General features: G+C 55.9%; 1 protein-coding gene across 1 annotated transcript in view; it reads left to right on the forward strand.

Moving 5' to 3' along the window:
• The window catches only part of WWP2 (WW domain containing E3 ubiquitin protein ligase 2), a 44839-nt gene that overhangs the window by 16959 nt on the left and 8981 nt on the right, over window positions 1-18899 (forward strand). Inside the window, exons 7-12 of the mRNA XM_082489477.1 lie at window positions 1741-1880; window positions 4621-4837; window positions 11300-11389; window positions 13178-13352; window positions 16613-16667; window positions 18671-18752. Of these exons, the coding sequence (XP_082345603.1) occupies window positions 1741-1880; window positions 4621-4837; window positions 11300-11389; window positions 13178-13352; window positions 16613-16667; window positions 18671-18752 (759 nt within the window). The remainder of the gene's footprint in view (window positions 1-1740; window positions 1881-4620; window positions 4838-11299; window positions 11390-13177; window positions 13353-16612; window positions 16668-18670; window positions 18753-18899) is intronic.

Consider the following 18899-nt stretch of genomic DNA (forward strand, 5'->3'; position numbering starts at 1 on the left):
AAAACTCTCTGGGCAGCTCTGAGCTCATCTGTGCTGAGAAGGGCAGGGACCAGATCTGTCCCATGCCTTGGGGGCTGCTCCCAGCAGGACCTGCTCCTGCTGGTGGTGCTGCCTGTCTGCTCCCCTCCAGCCAGGGCTCCGGGGGCCATGCTACCTTCCCAGCCTTGCCACGGGTGAATGTGGGGAGGTGGATCCCCGTGCATGGTGCTGGTGTGCCCTGCTGAGCCCCATGGACAGGCAGTGAGGGGTCACCTTCACCTCCCAGCCAGGGGAAGAGGAGCCCATTCTGCGCCTGCAGCTGCTCTGAGTCCCCAGGTCTGGTGGCCAAAGCAAACCCCCAGCACGTAGTGGTGTCCTGGGGGTAGCCAGGGTTTCTGGGGTGATTTCGCCATCTGAGGGGTGCCTCAAGGAGCCCCCGTGTGGTGCTGCCTTCCTGGGAAGGTCCATGGCTGGTCAAAGTGGCCATGGCAGCTCCTGCTCATGGGCTGCCCCGCCTGTGGCTCTTATCTGATCTATTTTCAACAATGGTCTCCTGCTTTCCCATGTCTTGTCCAGATCCCAGCCCCTCCTCTGCCCACTGTCATGAATGGCTCCCCAAGGAGAGCAGCTTTGGAGTGAGTGGGAGGAACCAAGAGCTTGCTGGAGCTGGTGAGGGTGGCATGACTGATGCTGCCAAGCTGCTGTCCCCTCCCAGCTCCGGCCCTGAGACATGGGGACAGTTTGCAGGTTTTGCCCTTTTAAGGGGAGAACTTGGCTGGAGCAAATGGGCTTCCTTATCCCTGTGGTCCTCGCCCTCTGCGGTTGCTGCCCCAGCCCGGGATCCTGGGCAGGGGTGGCTGGGCTCTGCCTCTGCTCCCCTGGGATGTGGGAAGGCAGCGTCCCCCCTCCCACCCTGCCCTGTCCCCCTCTCTGCTTTCAGTAACAGACCAGACTTCTTCATCAATGTGAAAACACAGTCTTTTCTTAAACGCCTTTGGGCTGCCCCAGGGGGCCAGGACAGTCGGAGGGAGAGAGTTTGCTTGGGGGATGCTGCAGGCGCTCTGCCCACAGAGGTCAGGCTGCCCTGGCCACAGGCATGTGGTGGCAAGGGAGCTCCAATATAGCACAAAGTGAAGACCCCCTGAGAGATGGAGAAGCCGCATCTGAGCTGGTCTCAACCTGTGCCATGATTTAAGCTCCCATCTTTCCCAGCTGCTTGTTCCCTCCTTTGCCAGATGCCACGGCTGTCACGGCAGCAGCGAACACTTGCACCTTCCTCACCTCATTTAGCGCAAGGCTTGTAGCTGGGTGGGAGGCATGGTGTGGGTTCCCACCACGGTGCAGGAGCTGGTGATGGCATGGGATCTCTCCGGGGAGCTTCATTGCAGGGGTGGACAGAGCCAACTGCCAGCTTGGTGCTGCAAGCAGGTTTCCAACTGTGAGTGCCTGCGGCCATTCCTCGGGAGCATCTGCAAACAAAAGCCAGGTCATTGTCACCCAGGTTACTCCTCCATGGGACTCTGCCACTGGCAGTTGGGTGCCAGGACCCGTGGGCAGGTTGGCAGGTCCGAGTAAGCAGCACAAAGTTCATGGCACTGCCGGGGGAGCAGAGGCACGTGGCTGCATCCTGGTTGTTCTTAGGGGAGACCGATGGCTGTGCTGGGGGACAAGCAGCACAAAACAGAGGCAAAAAGGCAGGAGCAAGGTTTTCTTTGTGAGGCCAGTGGTGTGTCTCACCTCCCGTGGTTCTTTCCCTTGCAGGACACACCGACATGCGGCTGGAGTGGCCAGGCAAAACACGGGGAGTGGAGAGCAAAGTCCCAGTGCCAGGAGCCGGCACCGGCAGCAGGCCAAGAGCACGCAGCACACCGGCATGGCCAACGGCACAGCCAACGGCACAGGTGAATTGGTGTTCGTGGGAGGTGGGGGGGGCAGAACTCGGGGCTGCATCTTGAGGGAGAAAATGAATTTCTGCTAAGATAATGGATCTTGTAGTGCCTGGGAATTTCCTCCCTGTGAATTGATTGGATTTTTACTGAATTTACTTTTGATAAGCTGGGCAGCTCTGCAGAGCGCACTGTAGGGGCTGTTCTGCCTATCATGAATAATTTCTGTGGCTTCTCTCTGGAGTCTCCCTGACGAAAATACTGCATCCAGCTCCAGGTTTTTGTAAGGATACTGGGACAACAATGCCACTATGCCACTGCAAGGACAGTTACCACAGCTAGTGGACTTTTTTCAGGGTTGGGAGCGTTCAGCTGAATTTGCCCATCAGTCTTCAGCAAAAATGTCTTGAGCTCTTTGCCCACTGAAGTGGGGAGGAGCAGCTGTCTGTTGAGCACCAGAGAAGGGACAAACCCACCTCCCAAAAGGGGGCTGATTTTTCTGTCGGAGCATATTTCTGGAAGGGTTTCTCATGCCCTTTCTTGGGTTTGTCCACAAAGCCGTAAATACCTTGTAGGGTGATGACTGGGACCTGTGGATTGCTTAACTACGAAGCTGCAATCGGTTTATCTGTTTTCCTTCTCTGGCTCTCATGGAGCTGACTGAGCAGTGCGGCATCTCACACTCCCCTGCGCTGTTTTGCAGGCAGTGCTGTCCTTTCTTTTGCTTTTGTCAGAGACCTGGAAGGAGAAGCAGAGTGCTTTGCTTTGGGTAGAAGTAAATGTTTTGTTCAACCAAAAGAAGATTTTTTTTTTTTTTTTTTTCCCCATTTATTGGAAAAAATCTGGAGCAATGCATTTTCAATTTTGCCAAAACCCATTTTGGGAGGGATATGGGGGATCAGAAAGCTGATGTGAAATGCTGCCTTTCAGCTGTCGCTCCTGGTCTGTGCTCCCCTCCCTGGGGCTGTGGGTCGTCTCTGCCCTGTTTGGTGCAGCGCTGTACCGGGAGCGAATGCTGCGCAGTGTCCCCTGTGCCCACCCAGCCCTTCCCAGTGTCCTTGCTGTGTGGGGGACACTCCCTCAGGCTGTGCACAGAGTTTTTGTTCCGACATACTACTTGGCTCCTTGGCTTTGGTTTGTGTAAAACACGTTTTATTGGCCCGCCCCCAGCCTTCCCAGTGGCTTTATGACTGCGCTGTCCTTGTTGCTGTTTACCACTCGCCAACCTCCATGTCTTCCGCAAGTCCTGTTGGCAATGATTTTACACTTCAGGATGGGGAGATGAATGTTTCGGGTGGCTGGGATTAGTGCTGGACACCCTGTGGAATGCCTTTAGAAACCATCTTTTTCCTCCTCAGTGTGGTACATTTTGGTGACAGTATCGTGCTTTTTGAGCAGACTGCTGCAAGAACGTCCCTGTTACATTTGTCACTCACAGCTATAGTTTCATCCGACAATAAAAGGAGATTATTTCATGGCATGTTTTCTCCGCAGCCACGTTGCTTAGCTCTAGCTGTCTTCCCCTTGGTGCCCTTCCTTATCAGGTGAACTTTGGATCAGCTTTTCCCCTGCTTTGTCTGGGACTGAGATCAAGCCCATCACAGCATAGTTGCCTGAGTAATTCTGTAGGTTCCCTTTGAAGACTGGCACAACACGTTTGAAGCTTCTAAAATTGCCCTTTCCAAGGCTGGCTAAAAATGAGTAGTAGTCAGAGACCTCCTCACCTGAGTCTTGCAGGACTTTGCTATGGAAGTTGCTATGAGCCTGCAAACCTGGAAATCTTCATCACCTGTAGATGTTGCCTGAGGGGCTCCTTTAGTTGCTGATGCTGTGTACCAGGATTCCTCTGGTGCTGGAGGATGCTGTCCTGCTACCCTCTAGCTGCAAAGCAAGAGTGTCCTGAACAGCCTGCCTCTTCTATAGTGTCTGTAGTTCTTCAGTCTCCCATCTGTGGGGGTTTATACTGTTGTGAGGCTTTTTCTTACAATATTTCTAAATACTTGGGCTTGTAGACACAGATACTCGCCTTACACGTTTCTACGTTTCGCAGCTCTAACTTGTGGAGCTATGTCTGCATCCCTGACTTCTTTGTTGCTGGTTTGTTTTTAATGCTTTTGCTTTGCCACTGAAGTCAGGATGTCTTGTAGTGAAAGTTATCCTCTGCTGGACTGCCACGTCTCAGGGTTTTTTTGGCTATCTAATAAATATTTGTCAAACAAATTCCCGTTCTTTTTTTTTTTTTTTTTTTTTTTTGGTCTGCATTTTCCTCCTCATCAGTTTTCTTTGTAATTTTCCTTTGCTCTGTCCCTTCCCCAGCCCTTTTCAAAAAGTTCAGTGGAATCCAGCAACATTTAGCTCTTAGCGGTGCAGCTGACTTGCCGAGCCTGGGCTTCCCTCTGCACAGGGGGGGATGCTGCACCAGCACTTTCTGAGCTCCTGCTCCTTACCTGAATTCCCATCAGGCACGCAGCATGTTTGCAAATGGCAGAAGAGATACTGAGCACAAATGCGAAGTACCCTCTGCTTTTGTCTCAGGACAAAGGTGCAGTGGCAGTGGTTCCCCGAGGGATCTGACTGCTGGCTGAAGGAGGTGCTGCCTTTGCAGCAGGCTGGGAGCGCTGTGAGTCCCGTGCTTGGGTGGTAGCGGCTGCCACCCACCACGTGCTCCGCTTCCAGGGCTGCATGGGTGCGGTAGATCAGCCCGGCCCTCATTACCCTTCCTAGGTGCTAACATCTTTGCCCTCTGCCTTTCCAGTGAACGGAGATGTTGTGGGTGCTGCAGACATCGAAGAGGAAAGGCCGACAGCAGGAGTGAGCGTAGCGACCCCGGCGGCGTCGAGCGCGGCTGACAGCTCTGTTGCTCCTGCCCTTCCTGCCTTGACCAGCTCTGGAGAGGCAGAGGAGGCAGCCTCTGGCTCCAGTGCCCCGCCGGCCCGGGCAGCAGTGCTGGCCCTGGATGCTCTGCCCCCCGGGTAAGCTCTGCCTTCTGCTGGAGACTTCTGTTCCCCTGACAGGACCAGCATGACGGAGTGCCTGTGGCCCTCGGGGAGGGAGGCATGGCCCTGGGAGAACAGCTGGGGGATGATGACCAAACTGGGGCACTGCTGTGTGCTGGAAGAAGAGGATGTTTGAGGGAGGGGGGCTGTGCTGCACCACAGGTTGGTGGAAATGATGGTGGTCAGCAGGGCAGAGAGGGCCTGGGGGTGCCTGTCAGGGCCCTGTGCCCCCGTTTGCCCCCCCCCCCTCGTCTGAGCCATCTGGCCGGGGCTTGATTGCTGTGGATTCCTCCTCTTGGCTGGGGTCTGATCTGTGTCTGCTGTGGGTCTCTGGGGTAATAAACACTGAATCGCATCTCTGCGGCAAACAGCCTCTTGGCATCCATGCCCAGGGGAGCAACAAAGTCCTCTGCTCTCCTGGGGCTTTGAAGGGATCAGTCAGTGGAAAACGCATGAGAGTGAGTGAATTTCCAGGGAGTTCCCAGTGAGCAGGAGGGCACAAACATGGGCTCCAGGGACACCACAGAGGCGTTGGCCACTGCTGGCAGGAGGTGGGCAGGAGCCTCCATCGGCTGGGCCTGTTGTTCTCCCTGGTGCAGATGCTCAGCATCCTCCTCCTCCGTGGGATGCGGGGAAGGGGCTGGGAGGAGAGCTGGAGCTGGCTGAGCCGTGCCGGTGGCCATGCTGGCTCTTGGTTGGGGCGGTGGGCAGGCTCTGGGCTCAGTCCCCCTCCCTGCTGTAGCTAAGTTGTTCTCCCCTTGTATGTCAGACACCTTTAATTCTGGACTGAAAAAGCAAAGTGGCAAGGAGGGGGTGTTGAAAATGGCTTGTGTTTCGTATGAAGGGAGCTGTTTATTTTCCTTTGGCTGAGGCGATGCCTGGAAGGTCAGGGCCTCGCTCGTGTGTCAGTCACAGGTAATTAGGGTTAACGGCTCAGTGTGCCTTTATGCAGGGTGTGTGAGGGTTTCTGTTCTCCCGCCTGGGCGCTTCCAGTTTCCAGGCAGCTGGAAAAGTCCAGTGCTCTGAAAAAGGTCTTTATTCCAGCCAGAGCTTGTGCTCCTTTCTGCTCCTACCAGGTAGACTGAAGGTCTCCTTTTCCCCACTTCTGCGCAGCCCGAGGTGGAAGCAGGCTGTTGTTTCTTCCTGAGACAGAGAGGAGCCCACGGGTATCTCATGATTAGGGTTTCTGGAGGCTCGGGAAGGTTGCAAGCGCTGCTTTCTAAGACACGCCAGACTTGCATTTACCTGGTCAAGGTGGGTGGAAGGGTGGCCCCGTGTCCTCCCTGTGCCTGTCTACCTGCGGTGCTCACACACCAGGAAATCATGCGTGTCAGTGCGGAGAGGAGGATAAAGATGTTGTGCTTTGGGAGATGGCTGAAGAAGAGCACTGAAGGGGTAGTGAACTGTCCTCCAGGCTGAGCTTGCAGAATGTGGATCTCTGGAGACACCTTTGATTAGCACCTTGTGTATCTGTCCCTCCCTGTCCTCACTGTAGGATCTGTAGGGGCAAAAGAAGGCAGGAACAGGCAAGTTATGTGCTCATGCTGGGCTGGCTTGGGTAGCAGCTGACCTGCTCGGTCGGGTGGAGACCAAGTATCAAGGTCTTACCAGGTGATGGTGAGCAGAGCATTCAGTCTGTTGAGGTCTCCATGGTGTGAGCCCTGCACCGAGAGCTGCCAGACCAGGTTCTGGGCTAGTAGGGATTTGCACAAACGGGGATTTGCTAAACGGGGATTGAACAAAACACTGTGGCCCTGGGGTGGTATACATGAGCTTCTGGGGATCTCTTGAGACCTGATCTAGGGCAGCTGATTTTTGGCTGGTTCACAACACCAGGGTATTGCATTCAGCAGTGGTTTGGGGCCCAGCTTGGGAGATGGGGATGCGGCTGGCTGGGCTGGTGGAGGCAGTGATGTCTGAGGCAGTGATGTCTCAGGCAGAAGGGATGCAGGCAAAACCAGGCGGCTTTGGCTCTGGCAGCAGCGTGTTCTGCAGAAAGTGGTGCAGGGTAGCCCCTTGCTGGCCCAGCTCTTGCCTGGATGGCTGTGCAGAGAGCGCTGTGGAGCCCATGAGTGATCGCTCTTGCTTTGCCGCTCACAGGAATGATGTCCCCTGCAGAGCTGCCAGTCACTCCCGCACTGAAGAGCTGGAAAGCCATCGTGTCCCTCCTGCTTTCTGCAGGAGCTCTGCCTCATTCTCCGAGTGTCTCCTTTCATCTGTGGGAGTGTGGAGATCACTCACGCTTGGCTACTCTTCAGACTCTGGAGGGGTGGCAGCTTTTCTGTGCTGGTGGGTGTGCTGAGCCCCAGTCTCCCTGCTTGTGCTGGGCTGCGTGCAGATGGAGTCGAGAGTGGCTGGGTTCATGTGGGGATTCAGAGCTATTTATTCTGCTCAGATAGCTGTCTCTGAACATCTGCAACAGATGTGGTGGGCACAAAGGCATCTCTCACACAACCAGAAGTCTGTTTTAGGGGCTGGAGGGTGCTGGAAGGTGTTCTGAATAATTCCAGCTCTGACAGTGCCCAGAACTTCCTTCACATCCTCCTGGCTTGGGCAGAGCGTGTTTCCTTGCGAAGCCGGGGAGTGTGTGTGGCACAGGAGCAGCCAGTCACAGTACTCGAGGCCCTTGGCATGGGGTCCTGGTTCTCACATAGGGGTTTCTGAGCGGACCGATAGCAAAGAGGAGGGCACAAGAGCTGCTGGCTCCTGCATCTGGTTCCTATCAGTGATGATCCTGCGCGGGGGACAGACGGTCATTAGCGCAGTGTGTATACACAGCGCTGTCTCGCCCGTACAAAGAGGTACATTATGCTGCCTGGCAGAAGGCGTAGGGCTGTGGTTTCTTACATAAGGAGGGCGTTTTGTTTGGACTGCAGGGTTGCCTCAGCACTGCCACTTCGCACCGTCCATGGCTCCCTGTATCCACCATTGCCGCAAGCCTTGTGGACAGTGGGAGCGGAGCTAGCAGGGGCCGATGTGTCGTGTGCTTCGTGCTTGCAGCAGTTGTGCACGTGGGTGAGAGCTGCCACCATCTAGCACTTGCTAAATCACTGATCTTCTTTGCTGGTGGCGATGTGGCAGCAGGCACAGGGGAGGAATGCTGGCTGGACTTAAGGTCCCCAGAGGAAGAGCTTGTTGTCATGCATCTTGCTGAGCTGTGTCGCTTGTGGGATGATGGGCAGATGGGATGTGGGGAAGCCTGTGAAGAGCTGGGCAAGGTGGTCTGAGCAAGGATGGGTTCCCCCCAGTGCCCCTGTTTCTGAGGTTATTGCTGTGTGTCAGCAGTAATAAGTTTGTCACAGCTTGCTGTTTCATGGCAGTGATTTGCTGTTTGTAGGGTGAGGCAGTCCTCAGCAAATTTACTTTTCAGATGAGAGCTGCTGACCTGAGAAGCATGTGAGCTTGTCACCTGTTTGCATAGGGCGTGAGATGGGGATAGAGGACATCAATCAGTAGCTGCCACCACCAGCAGCTCTTCGTAATCCTGTGTGGCTGTTTGCAGTCACGAAGGCATCCAGAGGGGTATCTGAGGGATCCAGAAACCCTCTGCCCTGGTGGAGTCTTCATCATGGGATTTTTGGTCTCTACAGCCACGGAAATGGTATTTGAGGGCTTGAGAGCCTCTTGTCATAAAGGACTTCCAAGTCCTCAGAGCCATAACATAAATTATCTTGTGAATCTGTACTTAATAAATTTGGAGGACTTGTTCCCTCTCATAATGCCTGCTGGCACCAGTGGTTTGGTGTGCATGGGAACGAGGTCCTCTTCATCTCTGAAGCACTGCATGTCGGCGTGGACGCAGTGGGTGGAGCGCCTGGCTGGGGTTATCCTGCACACTGTAACTGAACGGTGCTGCAGTCTCTAGATCCGCTCAAAGGAGGCCATTATGTCCAACTGGTCTCGGATGCTTAAAGGGTTTCTGTGGGATGCTGACTCCTTGCAAAGTCTCATAAGTGGAGTTATGGCTTGGAGTGTTGTTTGTAAATAGCATTCCTCCACTTGAGCCTTGTGCTGGGTCTGTGTTTGGTTGGTGGTGATGATCTGAAGTGCCTGCAGTGCAAGTCTAGGAAGGGGCTTCCCAAAGCTCTGCCTGTAGTGGACAGCTCTCCATCCAGCCGGCAGCACTTCCACTGCCCTGCCTTCTCCCTGAAGATGCCCAGAGACGTTCTGCTGTCTATCTCATGGCGTGGACATGCTTGTGTCTTCAAGAAATCCCAGCTATGTTGATTTTCTCTTTAGAGATGTCGAGTTTGGTGTTTGGTTTTTTTTTGGCTGTCTTTGTGTTTTTATGCTCATGAAGCACTGAGTTCATCATTAGTGAACAGGAAACTTCAGGTGTTTCCCCTCTAACAATGCCCAGTGCTGCCCAGGGGTAACCCAGGAGAAGGGCTGACCATGGAGTGGAGAGACAAAGACTTCCTGATCCCAGAACAGCACTGGGCAGTGCTAGCTCTGCTCTCACGTGGTCGCTCCGTCGCTCCTTTGGGCAGCGTTATGCTTGGCAGCCCCTTGCTATCAAAGGTTTACAGGCACAGTATGTCCTGCCTTGGACTCTTTCCATCAGGGATAACCACTGGTGTCCCTAGATCTGTTTTAAGTATGAGAAAGATCCAGTGCTGCTGACTGGTAGCTTCTGTCTGCAGATTACCTGCTCTCTGCAGATGTGTGAAGTTGGCACTGCTTTTGAGAAGCCCGTAGGAGCAAAGCCAACAGCTCCGATTTGGGTGAGACAATCTCTTGGCTAAGTGCTGAGCCTGGCATTCATGTTCCCCTCCTGCTTTTGGGGAACTGACTCTTATCTCGGAGTACAAGCTTGCCTTCTGCCCAGGACAGAGATTTTTCAGGCTGCCCGCATGGCTGCTGGACTGGTGGTCTCCCCAGCTGACGGCACGCTGCCAGGGCTTGGGAACGCCGCTGAAGCTCTCCCCATTTCTGCCTTCCCACCTCTTTCGAATGTGTTGTCGAGGCTGTTATGTACATGGACCTGTGGTCACAGCAGGTGCGTGGTTGTGGCTGAGGTCACCGTTTGGTGGCTTCATCGTGCCCTGGGGAGGTTTGAAGGTGAGCAGAGACAGTGTGAGCCTGGGCGATGGGGCATTGGCTCTTTGTGTCTCTATCACAATGGCTTCTTGCTGTCTGCAAGCCAAGATTTGTTCCCTTGCTGTCACAACAGAAACTGGTATATTAATTTCCTAGGGCTTTTTGTGATGATTAATTGAGACTAAAGATTGAATTGGGAGGGAGACCTGTGGGAGCAGAAGTGTAGCAGGAGAACACTTTATCTGTCAGCAGCTGCCGGTTCTCCTCTCTCTGTTGCAGAATAAAAGCTGACAGGAAAGCACAGTGCTCCACAGAGCTTTTACCTTTGCCAGGGCATGCACTTTCATGAATGAATTAAGGCAAAGAAAGGTTTTCAGTGTAGCTGTGTGAAGCCAGGCCTCCCTGTCACACCGGCTCCCCTCAGGGGCCACCTCCGAACCTTGTGCCTTGTGGCCACGCGAAGTTAAGCGGTATCTGTCAGCAGTGAGCAGGAGGGCTGCCAAGGAGAAAATTCAGCCTCAGCCCAAACTCAAAGGCCTCCCTTTAAAGATGTATTAAGAGAAACCAAACAAAAACTACATCAAAAACTCACAGAGCATACAAATGACCCTGTGTGAAATCTTACACCAACCCTCCTCCTTTCTGGAGGAAATTAGGAATTTATGCTCCAAATTACGGCTGTTTTTTCAGAAAAGAGATTGCTGCAGCACCTCTCCGATAGTCTTGATTTAGCAAGCCAAACAACTGCCATGTAGATCTGCTGTCTATTTTAAATAAAGGTTAGAACACAGTAGCTAAGCAATGCGAGGAGGTAGGCTCGCTAATCCAGTAGATGCAGCTCTCTGGACATTCTTGGTAATAAGGTGATTATTAATTATTCACAGCTCACTGGTCTGCAGGGGAGGCTGGGCTGCACAGCTGCAGTCTGAGCCTATGCAAACAGTTTTCCTAGGGAGGCTGTTCGGGCATGGTTTAAAGTAGACGAAGGTGCCTGCGAAGTGTCTTGGTCCTACATGTAGCAAAGCTCTGGCTCTCGCTGCCCTGCGGATGCAGGGGCTGAGGCTGCTGGATCCACGTTGCTTATTTCAGCTGACCCCCTTCGCTTCGCTTCACCTCTGTGTTTGAGGAGAGGACAGGCACTGTCTCATCTGCCTCAGGTTTCCTCTACAGCCTCTCCTGAGGAGGGGTGCTGCTCTCCCCAGCTGGCCCTGGAGCAATGCGTGGTGGGGACAGGTGCTCGGGGAGCCCTGCAGCAGGAGGGACGCTGCTGTGGCTGGCATCACGGCGAGCAGTTTGCTTTGGTAGCTCCACCTTGGCCAGGGATCAGTCTCTGTGCTAGCAAGTATCAACTGTCTTGTGACCTTTTTTTTTTTTTTTTTTTTTTTTTTCTCCTTGCAGGTGGGAACAGCGAGAGCTGCCTAATGGTAGAGTCTACTATGTAGACCATAACAACAAGACCACCACGTGGGAAAGACCTCTTCCTCCAGGGTAAGGAGCTCTGGGGGCAGCCGGCATCTCAGATACTGAACTAACTTGTAGCAGGTGCACGGGAGTCTGCACAGAAGGGGAGAGCTGGGTTGGTGGCAGGAAGGTCTTTTCATGCCTAAAAAGAAATGGGATGAGATGACCCAGTGTTCGCTGGCCTGAAAGCACACCCTGTATCTTCAGAAAGGTCTCTTCAGCATTTGTAAAGAGGAAAAGGCCTTCCAATCTGCTAGAGGATTATTTTTTAAACAGTCCATGGAAATCGCTGAACACTTGAGCAGCAGCAGCACAGCCACTTGTGGGCAGAGCAGAGGGGTGGGCCTTTGGGACGGGGCACCAGCAAAGTCCCCCTGAGGATCTGGAGAAGGGAGAGGGTGGGCTTCATGTCACCTGGAAAACAGATGCTTCCAGATGAGGACTGAGCTCCTGGTGAGCAGAAACAAACACTCTGAGTGCCCCAAATCTGGAGCTGAACCCTGGACTCTCTCAGAGGGGTATCCTATGTTCTCAGCCACATTGGGGTCTGCTTGTGCTCAAGATGATGATGCTACTCAGCTCCATGAGACCTGTAGGAAGTATTCTGCGAAACTCATGTCCAGGACTGCCGTGCTTTCACTTGTGGGAGTAAAGTCTTCAGGTTATAAAGGCTGTACACAGCCCTGGGGGCCATGTGCTTTCCAGAAACTTGTTGAATTCTCACCTCTTTGTGCTCCTAAAAGCAGAGAACTCAGCCTGTTGTAGTTCTTTAGACTGAGTTTGTTCAAGGCTGGAATGACTGAAGTGTGCTTTAACTGCCCATGTAATATGTGAAAGTGAAATACAAGCCTCTAGGTTCCTGTGGGCATGCCCTACCTTCAGTTAAGCTGTGATCTTTGCAGCTGCTTTCTGATTCTACAACAGCTTGAAATCTATCTGGTGTTAAAAGAGGGAGGCTGTTACCTGGACAGGTAGGTTTAGAAGTACCCCAGGTGCTCTCCTTCCCTCCTGCTCAGGTCTCCAACCCAGTGCCTCGCCTCTGTCGGAGGTTGGCTGTCTTGGAGGAATGCTCACGGCATCCTGGTGTGAACTCTGCTAGCGTCTAGGCATCCCATCTAGGCTTCGTGTGCCCTTGCAGGGAGGTGCTTCAATTCTTGATAGTCTTTCGTATTTCCTTGTGGTGGATCTTTGTCCAAAAGAGCCCTTTCAGCTGTGAAACTGCTGGTTATGCTAGAGCTGGGAATGGAGACCTTCTGTTAAAGGGTGTCTTAGTCTTGTGAGAAGCGCCAGAGAGCAAGTGTCTGAAGTCAGCCTGTAGTGTCAGAGTGAAATGAAAAATCACAGTCTCCATAGCTGGACCTTTGGGCCCTGGCAGCTCTTGCCTCTTCCTCGCTTGGAGGACTATAAGCTGCTTTTCTCACCTGCGTTTCTGAGAGGTAAAACTTGAGCACAAATCTTCTGCAGAGCCGCTGCATGGGGGCACAAGGGGAGCTGTGGCAAGCGGGGAAGGGGCTCACAACCCAGCGCTCCTCTCAGTCGTGCTTTCAAAATGTTCCGGGGCAGCAGCTGGCTATTCTCATGCTTCTGCTGCGTGTCCAGGGCCCTAGGGACAGCCCTTAGATGAGGGCAATGGGAAGTTCCTTGTTGTAGGACCGTGGTCTGTGCCTTCTGCTATGCCTCCTGACCTCTGGGGTTTCTTTCTGCTGCCTCCACACCAGCATTTGTGCTGAATTGCTGCACCGCAGCTGTAGGCACCTGCCAGCAGGACCCACTGAGCTGTCTGAGGACAGTGACATCTTCATTTGGTGTTTCCAGGTGGGAGAAACGTGTGGATCCTCGAGGCAGGTATTACTATGTGGACCACAACACCCGGACCACCACGTGGCAGCGCCCCACGGCCGAGTACGTCAGGAACTACGAGCAGTGGCAGTCCCAGCGAAACCAGCTCCAAGGAGCCATGCAGCAGTTCAGCCAAAGATTCCTGTACCAGGTAAGAGCCAGGGGCCGCGGTGGTGAGGGTCTCACCCTGGTCTCCTGACAGTCTCACCTGGGCTGACCCAGGAAACCCTGAGCATCAGAGGTGCTCTCTGGGCTGTGTGGGATCTGTTGGCTCAGAGAGCTCAGCAGAGCAGTGCTCAGACAGGAGATCCCACAAGCTCCTCTGCTGTGTGCAGAGAACCCCGTGGGAGTAATTTTCTTTTATAAAAACAGCTTGCACAGCCCTGAAGGGTGGTGGGAGGTGTCCTCAGCAGCCTGTCCCCGGTATCCCTTCAGTGCTAGCGTGGCTAGGCACACGCTTTCTCCCTTGGCTCCAGTCAGCCAAGCCTTGCTGCTGACCTGCGAGGCTTGCAGGACTCGCTGCGTGCTGTCGGAGCCAGGCACGTGCTGAGAAATCTGTGGGAGCCTGGTCTGTAGGAGGGGAGGCTCTTGGGGCTGAGCTCATCCCTCCCCATGTCTGCGCTGGGCTGACCCAACAGGGGGTTGGGTCCTGGGTGGCAGCAGGAGTCAGCAGCAGTAGCTGAAGGCCCAGGGTACAAGCGCTGTCACGGTGATGGCTGTGATAACTAGGGGACCAGAGAGCGCAGGGAATGAGTGCTGCGAGGCTTGGTGAGCTTCCTCTGCTTCTTCCTCTTGTTCCTGGTTTGGGCTGAGTAGCTGTATTTCCTTGCTCAGGGAATGATCTCTCAACAGCAATAGCTCCTGGGCAGAGACCACTCTTGTCCTGGTCTTGCCTCTGCTGCTGGAGCCAGGACCTGGCTTCCAGCAGTGGTGAGCACCCTCTGATAACCAGAACCGTGCTGGCAGTCGTGCTGAGGCGTGAGCAGTGCTTGGGAAAGAGCCAGGCTGGAGCGTTTCCACCTCCCAGAGCAGCAATGTCCCAGTGCTCTCCACCATCAGCCAGCCACATGCCTCGCAGAGGCTGTGCCACGGTGTAAAACACAGCTCTTGCCAGAAGGTGGGGAGGTCTGCTGGGGCAGGTGCAGAGTGAAGATGAGCAGAGCAGGGTGACCAGCTTCCCATCAGCGTTTAGCTCCTCTCAGAGAAAGCCAGGAGGCTGACGTGTCCCAGCAGCGCTGGTAGCACTGGTGTGAGCTCTGTGCTCCAGCGCAGAGCTTGGATGCTCTCTGGGAAGGGGGTGCAGAGTACATCTTCCGGTGCTGCTCTGCACAAGAGGCAACCAGGACTGCTCCCCAGGGGTGTGGGAAGCTGCTCTGCCCCTTTTCTCCCCCTGCCCATCTCTCCCTGGACAGCTCGCCAGCCCTTCCAAGCCTTGTAGCAGGGGCTGGACCGTCATGGCTCTGCTGCCCTCCGCCCGCCTGTGCTCCCGGGCATGCTGTTCGCAGGACCGCTGTGGAGGGGTGCGCGGGAGGGGGCTTCCACCAGAGGCTGAATGGGGCTCCGGGCCTGTCACTCGCATGTGTCTCCGCCAGCGCCAGCCTTGGAGCCGCTCCAGGACTGTGCGACTCGCCCTGGCCGGGCTCCGCAGAGTGCAGAGGGAGGGACTCGCGCTCCAAATTTAGTCTGATGAAACGATTATACTTTTTTGTTTCAAGCTCTCTGCTGCCAGCGGCGATGGCTCCTGCTCTGCCTCCTTCCCTGCAGGGGCTTTTTGCTTTGCTTTGCCCTCCCCTCTCCAGCATCCGCCTGCCCTCCTTGTCCGGAGAGGAAGGTGGGGAGGTGATGGGCAGCGCTGCAGCCCTGGGCGATGCAGAGCCGCAGCTCGGAGGGGCCGGGGTGCAGCCAGGGTGCAGCCAGGGACCGCTCCACCAGCAGGCGCCTCGGTGCCGCAGGGCTCCCTGCGCTGTGCCCGCACACAGCGTCCCTTGCACTGAGAGTCTTGCTGGCACAAAGGGCCAGGTTGTTCCCAGGGGCTGTGGAGAGAGCTGCAGGAGGGACGGTTCCTCAGGCTCTTGTATCTCTGCCCTGGTTGTTTTAATTAGTTATTTTTAGGTCACAGTGAGGTGGTACCTCTGGATGTGACTCGGCTGTGTCTCTGGCCAGTCTGTCTGAGAGACTGCCCCAAGTCCGAGGCATCCTGTGCCAGGCAGTGCCTCCAGCACCCGGTCCTGGCACAGGGGGTCAGGTACAAAAGACCAAACGCGGAGAGGCATGGACTGTGCCAGCCCTGTCCCTGACGTGCCCCAGGACATCCCCGGGCTGCCATGGGGTACCCTGAGTGTCTTAGAGCGGGGGGCCCTGGCACCCCGAATAGCAGCCATGCCTGGGCTTGGGGCTGCCTCCCATCCCTGAGCAGGAGGGACGGGCCTGGCTGTTGGTGTGATTTCCTGAGTCCAGGCTGACTCTGGTCCCCAGCGTGGTGTGGAGGGCTGGGACGCTGGCTGTGCTGGAACGCTGGCTGTGCTGGGATGTCAGCCCCTCTCCAGCAACTGGGTGTCAGGAGGTGCAATGAAAATGCCTTTTTGGTAACTATGCATTTCCCATTTAACCATTAAAAGCACTCGCAGGCCGCCTCCTCTCCTGAACCCCCCTGACTATCGGGGCTGCACCTCCATCCCCAGGGACCTCCAGCAGAGCTGGACGGGGGGAGGGGGGGGAGCTTAGGCACAGCGGGGCAGCACGCCAGCCCACTCCCACCCCCCCATTCCGGGACATCCCCCGGTTCAGGCTGGGTGACGGCTGCCCGCCCGGGGGAAGAAGAAAGGTGCTTTGTACAGTGGCCCCCAACCTGCCGGGGGGGGGCGGCGGGGCGCGGAGCCGCCCGTCTGCGGTGGATGAATGCGGGCTCAGTGCGAGCGCATCCCGCGGCCGGGCCGGGGAGGAGGGGGCCGCCGGCCCGCCAGGAAGCGCTGGGCGTGGACAGGGCTTGTGGGAATGATTTCATTGGAAAGGCCTGCGATATTTTTTCCCCTCTTGTGTGTGGTTCTTGGAGGAGGCTGGAGGTGTATCTGGTGGGGACGGCCGGCGGGAGCCGAGCAGCCGCGCACATCTGGACCCCGCCGCGCTGTCCCGCGCCCCTCCGTGCGGCACGGCCCCTGCCCCGCCGCCCCAGCCTCTGTTTAGTTTTTCCTTTTTTTTGTTTTCTTTTTTTTTTTTTTTTTAACCCCCCCTTGAGTGTGCAAGTTTGGGTTTTTTTTTTTTTTTGGTTGAGATTTTTTTTTTTTTTTAGTTTGCTGGGAGCTGCGGTCCAAGGGGAGGCGAGCGGGAGCGGGCGCACTCTGCACTCTGCTCTTCCCAGGCATCCCTGCCCTGGTTTTTATTTTGTGTTTTTGCCCTCTCTGTTGTCTCTAGTCGTCTGGCGCCCCATCCGACAATGATCCTCTCGGTCCCCTTCCTCCTGGCTGGGGTAAGTACTGAGGCACCTCACCTGCCTGCCACCGCGTTTGCCAGACAGCCTGCTGGGGATGGTCCATGGTCACCCAAATGGGACCCTGCCCGCCTCGCAGGGAGGATGGTGCTGTCAGCAGCTCCTTCGCTCCCGACCCTGGCATTAATGGGAAGGGTGGCTGGGGAGCCAGTGTTCCCCATGCTCTGCTGCATGTGGGGCTGAGTCTGCCCGTGATTAGCACGGTCTCTGATTTGAAATCCAGCTTTTTTTTCCATTTTTTTCCGCTTTTCCTGGAGGAGTTCCCAGTCTCTCTCAGCTACTGAATGCAGAAGTGCTTGTGGTTGTTCTTTGGACCGGGGGGGAAAGGTTGGAGATCCAACTCCTCGCTTGTCCCCAGGCCTTTCCTTTGCTGAGCAGGGATCCGTCCTGCTGCCGTGCATGCCTCCAGGGATGCTCTGCCCTAGTCCGCAGTGGGGCTGGGAGCCATCAGGAGTGGGGCTGCCTGCCCACATATCCCAAGTGTGTTGGGACGGTTTGAAAGGTCCCTGTGCCATTCCCAGGGCAGAGAGGGTCCCCTCCATGGTGAGAGCATCCCTGGAGAGGGCAGGCTGGGATGCTTGTGGGTGCGATTAGGCAGCGGATGGGCAGGCAGGGAGGGCAAGAGAGGGGTTAAAACTGCGGGGAGCTTGGAACAGGACAGAGGGGGCCCAGGCTGCTAAGGGGGTCTCCAAGGGCAGAGTCTTGATGGGGACAGTGCTGGAGCCTTTGCTGCCATGCTGTGTGCCCCACTTCCTGCATCAGTGAGGAGAGGGGAGCCGTCCGCGGGGTCAGCTGGGCAGACTGGGGGGAGACACAGCTCTGCATGGGGCTGAGCACCCTTGGGTGGGGATCCCCGGGATGGATGGGGTTCCCAGGATGGATGCAGTCCTGGTCATCACATGTGGGATCTGCTGGAGCCACGGCGTGGGGGCTGCTTCCCACAGTCTGGGAGTGAGATGGAGCGAGGGGGGCCTCAGTGGCTGGGAGGTGACAGGGGAGCGTGCGTGCAGGGCGTCTCTGCCAGCATGGAGCAGGGCTGTGCGTGCGGGGAGTGACGCAGGCACGTGGAAGGAGGAGGTGTGTTGCGTGTGGGGCACACGTGTTGGTGGGGAGGCAGCGAGTGTGCGTGGGCGTGCGCAGAGTGGGTGGCTGTCGAGAGGCAGAGCAGTGTCGGCAGGCGTGCAGGCAGGACAAGAGGGAGTGCATGGGGTGGGTGCAGGCACCTGGGGGCTGGTGGGGTGGGGAGCAGGCACAGGATCACTGCCAGGCCAGGGCACATGGTACCCAGCCATGGCTGTGAGGCGTTTGCTGTTCTGAGTGTGCAAATAGTGTTGTGAGCGTGTGTTGGGAAGGGGGTGCATGGGGAAGCGTCTGTGGCACACGTGGAGAGTGTGTGTTGAGAAGCTGCTGTGCAACAAGTGTGTGAGGCTGCAGGTGGAGAGCAGGGTCAGGCAGTGGTGCTGGTGTGAGTGGCACAGTTGTTTTATGCATGTGCGCAACAGAAGGAGGTGCAGGTGTGCATACCTGTGCAGCGCAATGCCGGGAGCACAAGCTGTGCGCTGGCAACCAGGCCACGCAGGGAGTTCGGATGCATTTGAGAAAGCATCTGCAGATCTGCCTAGAGGGATGCTGTGCTTGCAGAGTGCTGCGTGTCCGCGGAGGGTATGTGTGCCACCTGCCTGGTGAGATGCGTGGCCAGGCACACCTCTTGTGCCAGCCTTGCACACTCTCTGCACACTGGCCTAGGAGGCACCAGAGAACACCAGCCTTCCCTGGAGGTGCAGCAGCTTGTGCACGTAGAAGAAATGTAGGGTTTTTTATCTTGCCTTTTCTAAATGAGCCAGGGCAGTGTTGGTGGGGAGGTGGGACAGGGGGAGCTGACAAACTTGTCGTGCGCAAGGAACGGGAGGGCTGTTCCCGGGACTGTGGGTCAGTGCTGGCCAGGGTGCTCCAACTAATGCTTCCTCTCCCTTTCCTCTTAGAGAAGAGACAGGACAATGGGCGAGTGTATTACGTGAACCACAACACACGGACCACCCAGTGGGAAGACCCTCGCACACAAGGGTAGGCAGCCTGCGGGAGAGCAGGGAAGATGCTTGTGGTTTCGGAAGGTCCATGCGTTGGGCTGCTGAGTACTGAGAGCTGTCCATGCCGGGGGACCGAGTGGACTGAAGCAGTGAGGAGCCAAAAGCACCTAGAACTGCAGGCAGC

Source organism: Vanellus vanellus (genome assembly GCF_965231255.1).
Source record: "Vanellus vanellus genome assembly, chromosome: 12".
NCBI classification, from domain to species: Eukaryota; Metazoa; Chordata; class Aves; order Charadriiformes; family Charadriidae; genus Vanellus; species Vanellus vanellus.